Source organism: Aptenodytes forsteri, unplaced genomic scaffold, assembly GCF_000699145.1.
Source record: "Aptenodytes forsteri isolate BGI_AS27 unplaced genomic scaffold, ASM69914v1 Scaffold84, whole genome shotgun sequence".
In the NCBI taxonomy this organism is placed as follows: Eukaryota; Metazoa; Chordata; class Aves; order Sphenisciformes; family Spheniscidae; genus Aptenodytes; species Aptenodytes forsteri.
In genome coordinates, this window is record NW_008795492.1 from 328,209 (window position 1) to 340,365 (window position 12,157).

Below are 12,157 nucleotides of genomic sequence, written 5' to 3' on the forward strand. Positions count from 1 at the left end.
ATCCTACAAGCCAAGCACATAAATAGTTGTTTAAATACAATTAAAAAAAATATATAAACGGCATAGGCTCACCATCACCCTTGACAAAATGGTAATGGAAAAACAATATAAATTAACCTAATTAACTTTCAATTTTCCTTACTTATGTGTTTAATCGTGCTACAATGCTATGTACTTTCTGAAGTACATTAACAGGAATGTCTTCCTATACACTTTACAAGCAATACACTTTATCCTGGAAGGTTGAAAGACAGATATGGTTGCGGAACACTAGCCTCTGCCTATATATGCCTGTAACAACTTTCTTGCTACTACAGGATGGTTATATATCTGTTTCCTCTCCAAGCATCTCTCTTTAGTGATCAGCCCTTATACGCTGAATTCTGCACATACTTGACCAGGCTCCAGGTTCCATTCTCCATGAAGCAAGCATTCTTAACTAGCAGGTCTGACTGGATGTTTTTTTCCTCTTCTCTTTGAATGACTGGGCAATGTTTGTAAACCAAAATACTAACTACAGCTATGGAAACAAAGATTTAAAAAACAGTCTCGCTATATATCTGCCTTATCCAATTCCTTGATGAGTATCTTGTCAGGCCTAAGTTCTCTAGTGCAACTCTCTCTGTAGTTGTCTGCATGTCCACTTTTTCCCCTCAAACAGCTCTGTGACAAATGCTTCTGTCTTATTTAACCCTGAGAAAGCAATTTCTCTTTTCCTGTAATTTTTACTGTGCCAATTTAAAAGCAGCATGTTGGCTGCTTTTGTCCAGCTGCCCCTCCCACAACTTTGTAACAATAGTCCAGTGTTTGCAGAGGCTGTCTTTACTATTAGTGGGGTCTTTTTTCCGTCAGCCTTGTTCATTTAACTGATAAATCATGCAGCCCATGTAGCAATTGTTATTATAGCCATTACATCTGGTCCTAACGCTCTAATGTACTTAGCTGTTTGCTCTTAGAAAGAGCTAAACCATTAATAACTACAAATACACATCTGCCTCGATCCTTTCATCCCAAACATAGTTTTCTTTGAACTGTTCTTTGTGTATATTAGGTTATACTGTGGACTAGCTCAGCTAAGAACTAAAATCATTACAAATGTTTTCAACTTCGGAAGAAGTCACTGCTGGAAATTAATACATTTTACACTAGGCTTATGAAACATTATCCCGTTACTGAAATATATGAACTATATATACACTATGATCTATCTGTGGTGACTATTTACCTGAGCACTTTTTTTAAAGTCCGAATTGTCCTTTTGGTTTATATTCCATTTTTGTAGTAATAACCTGTTTGAAAGAAAAACAAAACCCAAAGAATTACAGCAGCTTTTCACAGAGATATACATTGTAGCTTTGTGTCTCTGTCTAGCCATGTCCTTGTGTGACAGAAAATCTTTTCATTCAGGAGGTATAATACATTTTAAAGCTCTTTGCAAGTACTTTTACCCGCTATTACTACTGAAATGGCACTTTCTGGTTCTGGGTAGGCAGTTAGGAAGCGTAACAATGAAGAAACATAAGGATCAATACAATTTAACTGTCCTTCACTTCAGTTCTAGGCAGGTATCAAAGCTAGCTCTGAACGATACCAGAAGCAGCAGGGAATGGTGTGCCATCTAAGCCAGTTCAGTTTACTGAGATGCAGATGGCATGCAATGCCAACAGGGCTATGCTGCTTCCAGGAACTGACTTAGCTCGTTTGGAGTCCGCTGGGATACCTCTGCCTGGCGTCACATTGTACTATTATCTGTTACGATACTGTTAACAGAAACGGAAAAAAGAAACTTCATGTTGAGGGAGGATGCTGAAGAGAAGATGAGGAAGAGAAAAGAAAGGGAGACAAACCTGAAGAGTGTTGGCAGAATATTCTTATTCTATGGAGAGAAAAGGAAGCTGAAAATTACAGTAAAGGAAAGAGGGGAAGACACAGGACAAATTCTGGTGGGCCCAAGACTTAATAGGGAAAGGAAAGAGATTAAGAGTCAAATTATTCAGGAAAGCAGAAAAAGACTGAGATTGAGAGGAGAATGATTTTTCCAGATCCTTCAGTAAATCAGGAAATGTAAGAAGAGTGAAGAGGAAGGCTTAGGGAATCTTCCCAGAAAAAAGGCTAGTAGAAACTTCACAGGTCTTTAGAGGAAAAAAGAAAGGGAGATTGATGGTAACTTGAGAAGTAAATGGGTTGAGATGGGGTCGTCTGAGAACAGTAGAAAGACCTCACATGATTCCATGCAGAGAACATAATTCTAGCAGACAGAGAATGGAGGATGATGGAGTTAGAGAAGTCAGGGTGAGGTAGGATAGAAGGAGCACATACAGATTTTGGAAAATAAAAGTAATTTGCATTTCTGAGCAAGAAGTCATACTAAAGGAAGAGGTACCAAAAAGAACATTGCATCACATTAACAAGAGTAAATTTTCTTTTTTAATAATATATACGAGGAGAAATACATTGATTTGGCAGATGACAGAACTCAGCAAGAAGAGGAACAACTTAATGTAATTTCTCTTTGACATAAGAAATGGAGGGACAACAACTGAGAGAAAACAACAGCCCTGAAGTTTAACACATTGTTAGAATCTGCTCAGATCCTTTACTATGATGGTAACTAATTGCGTAAGACCTTAAAACTAAATCCCTCTGAAGCAGTGTGCTTTTGCATGTCATTTTCCAAGCCTCAAAAAACCACTAAAATTGACAGTACAAGGAAAGAAACAGCAATAATTTTTAAATAGCAGACACTGGAAGTCAGATGTTCTTATCTTCCTTTCATGAAATAAAAAAGCAATTATTGAAAGATTCTTGATAAATACTCACCTCAAAGATTTTGCCTGCTTTAAGAAACGTCTAGCTTTGGCTACTTCTTGAGTAAGTTTCTTTAAATCATCTCCTTCAAAGTATGGGAAAACTGGATCCTGAAAACAGAATTAAAATATCCTACTTTAACTTGCATCTATTTATAATTTTCAATTCCTACCAATTTAATTAACTGAGCCTAAGCTCTAGCTTCCCCTACTCCCATCTACTTGCAGAGAAGGTGTTGGTCTTACAAGGGGAGAGCAGAGCAACTCCGTATTGAATGTGGTTCTGTTCACTATCATATTTTTCTGCTGTGGCAATCCCTGAGGTCTCCTGCTGGAGCATTAACATGTTAAACACTGTATAAGGATTTTACAATTACATAAATGAAATACAAGATGGTAAGGATAAGAAGGCACAGTAAAAGCTAAAGTTACCTTAAAACCCACAGTGTCCAGATACAAGATTTTTCTTTGCTTCTCTTTCAAAAACTATATTGCATTGCATATTTCTTTCATGGGTTTGGTCACCTGACCAAGGCAGCTAGCAGAGAGGCAAAGCCAGATACTAAGATTTCTCCTTTCAGTTTCAATGTGAAGTATCTTAGGAGTCTTGTATTAGTTTTTCTCATGATTTTTCTTTTCTAAATGCAGTTCGACTACTGATGAAGAACTGAGTTGAAATGAAACAAAACTAAACCCAGCAAAACCAATTCATTTAACGTACATCTTCATCATCAAGTCCCTCTGTCAACATTCTGTGTGCTGCTAATTGTCCATCCACATCTCCAAAACTGCAATGGTAGCGCCCTCCTGTTTGAGAAGCAAGCTTCTTCAGAAATTCATTAGCTCCTCTGTTAACAACAAAGTAGTAAGTTACTCATGAAAATTATTTCTCTGAAAGCAACAACAATAGAAAAATAACTTCTAAGAATTCCTCAAAAAATACTACATCAAAACAAACAGTTTGGAGGACACGATTATAAACTTCTGTGTCATTTCTAATTGTCAATTGCTAATGAAGAATATATACTGCTTAGCTGTTATAACCTTCAAAACCAGGCTATTTTTGGAAAAGAGGTTCAGTGTAGCAATACAACAAAAAAAGAAACTAAACCAAGAAATCCAGAAGCCAGGCTGGCAGGTAAAGGGCAGTAATATTTTACACAGGGGAAGAAAACCAAAAGCTGAGAGACTCCATAAAGGGAAAGAACATTTTGTGCATGTCCCATATTTTATTCTCTTGCCTAAGCCTCTATTACTTGCCATTGTCCAACAAGAACCATCAGGATAACTGGTACAGTTGTTACTGTATTCTTATTGCAAGTATGCTAAATCACACACTTTTACTGCCATTTATACCTCATTTTAGAGTCCTGTCTCCCAAGCACTAGCATTGCAAAGTCAAAAATAGTCATACATCCATTAATTTCAAGTAAGCTGCAAGGATTGATTCCATTCTAGAACTAGACACTAAAATCTCCACAACTAACTAGGAGATTTCTTTGAAAGGAAGCAGCAGATTTTATTTCAGAGTAACTTGTAGTTGGAAGTGACATTTTCCTCCCTTATTAGCAGATTTCCTTAAAAGACAGTTATTGGCTATAGACCAGTTAATTTATTTGCATATAATTTGGTTAACTCAAAATATAAATAAAAGACTTTTCATAAATACTTAAAGTTGGCTTTTTCAACTTAGGACCAATAATTCAAAGGTTTACCAGAAAGGAAGATTTATAAAAGCTTACAAAATAACAATCTCTTCCTGTCAAACCTCACTTCCAAAAATCACAGAGACCACAGACTACGTATCAAGAGGTCTACTGCTTCTCCCCTTAATGGCTTGAAAAATTACATCCAAACTAACTGTCATCTTTTGAGGGATTTAGCTTTAAGGTCTATTAGCTACCATAGCAGTATAGGATCTGGCCAATTTACTTTGGAGCAGTAATGGAGTTTTGAAGCAAATCCCCCAATTATTTTTGTCTGCCACGTGTTGGTTTGGCTCTCACAGTAGCTCTGTTGTGTACAAACTATACTCCTTTAGTAGGAGACTAATCTAGAAACTCCAGTCCACATATGCTTTCTCTTATCAGGTATCAGTGTGGTTGTATTACCACAACATTCTCCAGTGTACACCTAGCAAACATGCCCACAGATGACTCCTGAAACATCCAGAACTCTGAAAACACCCTGAAGTTCTACAGAATGGTCCAAGCATCGTGTGTGCCCTATTTTCTCATGACTATCATCTCTCAGACTTCCTTTAGATTCTGCTGGTCTTTCCTCATCCATCCTCACGCCTGCTTTGAAATCTTTTGCCTTTCCTATATTTTCTGTTGCACATTCACCCTCCTAAACCTTTTGTTTCTTATACTTTTAATCTTTTTACAGCTCTATTCCATGGATGTTGCCACAGCAATCCCACAGTTTAGCAGGACGCAACCTAGGACCTAATAGAAACAACACTGCTTGCCAGTTTGTGCTATGAGGGTCAAAAATTTCTCATGGCATCTGGATAACCCAACGGCATTATCCAGAAGTTGTTAACCTCGTGACTGCCACTGGGACAGGAGGGTTGGCAGGCAATGCTGCATTCAATTCAAGAATACAAAGGCCGAGTTCTTGAAGACCTGGGACAACTACTGCATTTTGAGGTGGCAGGGTGGACATGCACCTATTCTAGAAAGCTTGAAGAGCTGGTGGGCCATTTGGCTATCTGCTCCCTGCGTCACACAGCCACAGCCATGGATGAGAACCTAGAGGAGCACATACTTTTTTATATTGTTCCATGGTCCCCAATTTTGCACCATGCAAAGATCCCTGAAAAGGAACATCCAGAGATTATCTTTAACCCACACCCCACCATGGCTGGCATTAGCACTTTCCTAGTGCTCCCGATTCCAGTCCAGGCAAGCGTGTTAACTTTTTATGCCTCTATAGGGACGTGTATATGACAGACTAGTGATAGAACTACAGGAAAGACCTCAGTGCTGCAGACCAGTGATGCATATCACTTCTCTGTGTGCACAAAGGCAACCCTCTCAAGGACATAAGCTGTGGGAGATGTAGGCCATGTGGCAATTACCTGTGTCAGAACAGTCTTTCCAGTTCCCACACGTATGAAAGTCTAGCTCAATCCTGGTGTTAGTGAACTGAGCACATGGCACATTTTGGTAACACAGCCTTTTGACAATAAATAAACGAGTAATTTTAAAGATTTTTTTGTTGTTCTTGCAAAGTATCATATACCTGTCTGTACAGCTAAAAGAAATGGTGTGGATTTTAATATCTTGTTTCTTTCTCAATCTTTCAATTTCTTTCAAAATCAGACTGCAACTGGTGTCTGGTTTTCCATCAGTCAATACATACAGTGCCTCTATACCTTGGAAACTGAGAGCCTTCTGAAAAGCAGAAAATAAGCTTAAATAATTAGTACATTTATATGAAAAGTTATACTTAAGAATGAAAACACAATTCTAATGATTTAAGATAGCTTTATATTTACCACATCATTAATCAAGTTAGTATTGTCTTTTCCTTTTCACTAAGTGTGAAAGAGATCAAGGACATAAATTTGAAAAATAAACAAGTAGATAATTTGTAGCATAAAGCAGTATATTCATAAGCAGGGCATCACCAAAAACTGACTTACTGAAATAAGCAAATTAACTGGTTCTGGAGAACTGCTGACAGAAGATTTTTACATCACATTTTGTGGGAGTTAGAGATGCTTAATGTCGGAAAATCAGGCTTGCTAGGACTTGGCCTTTTTATATTATGAAAACTTGGTATGGTAATTGACTCAGTGGACATTCTTGTAATACAGACATGCCTGATAGTTCTACTGGACTTGATTCACGATGAATTCCATAAAATTTATAAGGAGATTCTGCAAGGGTGTCTAGAACAAGAATCATTCAAGGCAACATTTCTTTTTTGATTCAAATTTTAAATCTTATGAAATGGCAAGTTCTTTCAGTCTCTGTTTTAAATTATTATTACTAGTTAATTTCTACACTGAATTTTTATAGGAGAAAAGTTTCTTCATCTGAGTTGTACTCAGTGCCCACGTGATTCCAACAACCACTGCTTCTTTAAAATCCCTGTTTGGCTCAGAGCAAATATATCACAGCCACAGTTACACATAAGCATCATTTTGAGCAACTGGCTATTTTCTCTCTCTCCAGTATTCTTTGAACACAAATATTAATGCAGCTATTGATATTTCACATTTTTCTTAAACTCAGTATGAGCAATGAATTCTAGTATCTATGAGCCCTGGGGACAGGAACAGTGGCTTGATTCCAGATCTGTTCAGTGTTTTGCATATAAAAATGTTGTATGCTTTGACCAAATAATTTTCCTAAAACATTGTCAGTCAGATGGACGTGTTTTATCATCACAAGACACGATGTCTTCTCCAAAACGTGGTACACAATTTACTAACCTGTAAAGCCATAAGGATGCATGTATTACCATGAGCGTGGAATTTGGACACCCACTGCACAGCATCATGACATGTTTCATCAGTTGCCTCTACAAGACACTCCTTCCAAATCTCTGTATTTTCTGCAAATCTCAGCAGGTTAAACCTAAGGAGAAAGATGGCCCACATTTAACCCCAACCAATACTATCAGTCACTTCAGATAAGCCAGTTTTGAAATAAACAAAAAACCCCAAAACAAAACAAACAAAACCCAATTAAAAACAAACAAAAAACCAAAACCAAGAGCCTAGTATTGGAATAAGGTCTTGAGCTTTGGAAGAGTCAGAAAGCATATCTCACTCTGCATGAACAGAAAATCTATGGGAATGCTGAGCCCAAAAGGATAAACAGCATCAGCCTATGGCAAATGAGGCTCAAATCTTAGAGAGCTGAGAGTTAAAAGTTGCTTAAAAAGAACAGAAAAAGCTGTTCACGTCACATGCACATTATGCACTAACATATAAGAACAGAAAAAGCTGTTCATGTCACATGCACATTATGCACTAACATATAATAATTACTTGTATTGTGTTTTAGTACTGTATTATTTGTAATTAAGTAATCTTATTACATAATAATAAGTAGTGCAGATTTCAGTCTTTATCAGTAGTTCATCATACCTGACTTCATTTTTTCTCAGCTGTTCCCAGATAAGGGAGGTAAGTTCTTTTGTGACATGTGGCAAATATGGGTCCATGGAACCAGATGTATCAATCAAAACACAGACATTTGCTTCTAAAATGGTACCAAACAATCTTCGGCTTCCTGGGCCAGAACATTAAAACTAATTAAGGGTCATTACATAGGTTTATTTTATTGAGCATATGATTTTATTGAGCATACTGCAAAATCTTCAGTCTTTAGGGGTTATTCTGGGCATATTCCTACATAATAAATTCTAATCTGTGTGGAAACTAGGTATTTCAAAGGTTAATAATAGAAAAGTCTTATGCCATTTCAAATCTAGCACTATCAAGCATTAATTACTAGCCAATTGTAGCAACTTGCATTAAACAATTTGTAGCTCCTACTTTACAATCCAGCAAAAAATTAAACTGTTTCCCAACAAAGATCTTTATGAGCAACAGAGGGATCAAAATACTTTTCACCAGCAGTGATGCTGAACTTCTAAATAGGGCACATTCTTAGCAAAAGAAACAGAAGAGCTACTTTTGCTTGTATGTTATTGTATACAATCTGTTGCTAGAAAGCTTCTGATACGAAGAACCTTGTATTCATGAACACAACATACAAAAAGGAAAAACTTACATCACAGCCCTAATTATTTCACAGCAAGCTATGTGTTTATCAGCTACACAGATGCTGAATTATCTTATATTCTTATTTTATTGTCATAAAAATACTTTTTAAAATTTCAATGAAATACAAAACAGATGACCTTTATTCATATTTGAGGTCCAGATTTATGTTCAGATTTATTCTATTAGGAATAGTAGACAAGAAGATTCTATGTATGTTTAAGTTGTGCTTTACAGAAAAACAGATGCACACCAATACCTGACAGAAGCCACTGTATTCTTTGTATATAGCGCTGCAACACTTTCTCCAGTTGTTCAGCGTAGATTTCCAGTTCTTTAGATTGAAACTGCAGATGTTTCACAACCCCCTGGAAAAATTTAGTTTGTACAAGAGCATCTTACTTCAGGAGATTTGAGCTCAGCTGCTATGTATGCAATGTCTGCATTAGAAATCAGGGAGATTATTTTTTTTTGTCTTTACCTCTATGAAATAGCTTAAGAAAATTTTTGCGACTCTGTTGCTACTAAATAACTGGTTTATCCAAATTAGGAAAGCTTAGTTCTCATCTCAGGAAGTTGTGCTGGGCAACGAGTTTATATAATTTGACTGGATAGGTCCATCTGTTGCATTCTTTCTGACAGTTTTATAGATATAATAGAACAATAATATCCTGGGCTTAACTTTCTATGTTTCTCTCCAGTCATTACACAAACCAAAACAATCAAGATCCAACATTTTCCCACTTTCGACTGACTCACACATGATTTTTAAAAGCTTTACTTAAAATTTTAAAATTATTTTTCACACTGTATGAGCAGAGGAGACACTATACGTTCTAAAGATCCCATGCAGTTTTCACCTCAAACACACTAAATATTTTTTGTGGTGGATAAAAGACCTTCTCTAGCTTTCTAATAGAAGGATGATTTAAGAAAGAAGAACAGGGAATAGTGGAGGGAACATCACGCTACCAAGCCACAAACACTGATCAACATGCATTGTCTTAAACAAATACAAAGCCTTTCAATGATGTAGGTATATGACATCTGCAAAAGCTTACATTGATTTCTACACTGGGGAAGATAGTACAGTATTTTGCCGACACTTTCTTGTGCAGAGACTCCACAGTTTTCTTTTGGTGAGTACAGCCTGGACCAAACATCAGTCTGGGCAATTCCAGTTTGAGCTTTTTAATACTGTACTTGGTCAGCCACTTGTAAGACAAACAAATGGAGCAATTGGTTGTTAGTAAATATTAGAACAGTTTAAGTAATAATACATTGTACAGAATCACATGTTCACATTAATTCATACGGATAATTCTAAAATGGCAATTTATTAGTAAGGACCAAAATACCTCTTTGCTTGAACAGATTTCCTCTTTTTTTGGTAATGTAACGGAGGGAACAAGCTTTCTTATGCACATTATCTTTGGATACTTTTGATATACTGTACCTAGTTAAGAGAATGAACAAAGTAGTATTAGGAGCCCTAGGTTTAAATCATAGCCCTTTTGAATCACATATGACTGTTGATTAAAAAAACCCCAAAACAAAACCCAAATAAAAAAACCCCCCAAAACCCACAGACTATCATTTCATACACAATTCCACATTTGAAAAAAATGCAAAGTTTTTATAGATCAAAGTACTTAAAAATCACTTATTTTTAAAAATTGTCACCCTCAAAAAATTCCAAACCAAATCTTCTGTCATCATTTTTCCTTAGAGCATCTTTGACCAAAAGATCCCAAAGGACTTTACAAAAACAAAAAGCCCCAAACCCACTCCCCACCAAAAAAAACCCCAAACACCCCAAAAAAACCCAACAAACAAAAGCCAAAAAGAGCCACCCCCCAAAAAAACAAATACCAAACCAAGAAACCCCACCACTATTCGATATGTCAAACTCACTTCCACTCACTATTTAAAGCACACTGATTATCAGTGACTTAACATCGTAACAGTTTTATAATAAAAATGCTGATAATAAAAATGCTTCACCCATCATATCCTGATAACACATACCCACATTTCTTCCTTTATCAGTATAAAACACGGACACAGAAAACTCTGGCTGCTTCCTTGGTTTATGCTTTCTTTTATTCTCAGTCTGAGGCCATTCTTTTATTGTTTGTGCTACAAATAAAAAAAAAAAGTGGACTTACTTCAGCTAGATCAAACTCTTACATGCAACCCTGTTCTTCAGTTCATAGTTTCCTATTGCCACAATGATAAATACTTAATTTTCTTAGATACTGGTTAAGAAAAATCTGTATTATAGAACTACTTATGCTACTTTCACAGAAATGGAACCAAAACCTTCACAAATTTATAAACTACCATCAGGAAGAATGTCACAGGGCATAATCTGAAAAGATTAGGGGTTTAGAATAAGCATAATATTTGTTAGAAAAGCCGATTAATATTGTACAAAGCACCTCATATGGAAATGTGAATCCAGATTTGTAAACACTGCTACATATCAACAATCTAATTTCAATAAATCAGTGTATTTTAAGACTCAAATTTAATGCAAACATAAAAAAACAATTTTGCAGATGTTAGCAAAGTTGCAAAGAAAAAACACAGGAAAAATTACAAAAATGGAGGAGAAAGGAATTGGACTTTAAGGGACCAACAGTGGCTGCAATCAATTTAAGAGCTGTTGCATATACCAGGAGCGGTTGCAAGAGTCAGCACTTCAGATTACAACACAAATGTCAGGTTATTTTCCTTCATTACTGGATCATAAATAAGTGAAGTGGAATAGCATATTAATAACAATGGGCTCTAACAGTATTAGCAGAAATATATATATTGAACTAATAACATAGTAAATCTCTGAATTCTTGAGCCTTAAAAAAAAACGGAGTATGAATTGAAAATGAAGAGAAGTGAGAAATCTCTGATTCTTGAGCCTTTTGAAAAAAACAGAGTATGAATTGAAAATGAAGAGAAGTGAGGTTCTAATTATGGCTTCAGGCATGGGATAAAGTGGGGCTTTACTTTCCACCACACTTTGACATTTCCTGATATAGGATGGGTATTCAATCATATGACCTGGAAATAGTTACACAGTTGTGCAGCGTTCCTTCCTCTCACAAGAAAGCTAGATACATTACAGCTAAAACTCATACTGAAGTAATTTCAAAACAATTGCAGTTTCCTATCAGTCCGATTAAAGATTAAAATTGCAAGTGTTTCTAAAACTTAAATTAAATCTCTAATTTAGCATTTTCTTTTAACCCAAAGAAACTGAAGACAAAAAGCCCCTAATCCATACAGACCTGGTGGAATTTCTGGTTTGGCACTAGTAGGACGCCATGCCAGTACTCTTACGGAAGCATTTCTCTCTGCACCATGGTTGTCTTTAATATACTATAAGCACATATAATAAAAATAAAAAAATAAAAAAAATTCAGTTGGATCATAACTGGCGTTATTCAAATTGGAACTATCTTTCATTATTCTCTAATTCCTGTTTTACTCTGGCTTTTCTAACAAGTCAGCAGATTGCCACGATAACTTGTTAATTTGAGATTTCTTGCTAGGTTAAGTAACTAATTGCTCTGTTTTAATTATCTTGCCAATTTCATCTGCTGCC

General features: G+C 36.1%; 1 protein-coding gene across 1 annotated transcript in view; it reads right to left on the bottom strand.

The window, feature by feature from the left end:
- Positions 1-214: 214 nt before the first annotated feature.
- The window catches only part of VWA3A (von Willebrand factor A domain containing 3A), a 33,988-nt gene continuing 22,045 nt past the window's right edge, over positions 215-12,157 (bottom strand). The window contains exons 23-34 of the mRNA XM_019472654.1: positions 11,841-11,931; positions 10,579-10,689; positions 9,909-10,006; positions 9,612-9,764; positions 8,810-8,918; positions 7,912-8,056; positions 7,252-7,396; positions 6,054-6,205; positions 3,529-3,655; positions 2,821-2,918; positions 1,226-1,289; positions 215-235 (exon numbers count right to left, since the gene is read on the bottom strand). Coding sequence (XP_019328199.1) covers positions 215-235; positions 1,226-1,289; positions 2,821-2,918; positions 3,529-3,655; positions 6,054-6,205; positions 7,252-7,396; positions 7,912-8,056; positions 8,810-8,918; positions 9,612-9,764; positions 9,909-10,006; positions 10,579-10,689; positions 11,841-11,931 — 1,314 coding nt within the window. The remainder of the gene's footprint in view (positions 236-1,225; positions 1,290-2,820; positions 2,919-3,528; positions 3,656-6,053; positions 6,206-7,251; positions 7,397-7,911; positions 8,057-8,809; positions 8,919-9,611; positions 9,765-9,908; positions 10,007-10,578; positions 10,690-11,840; positions 11,932-12,157) is intronic.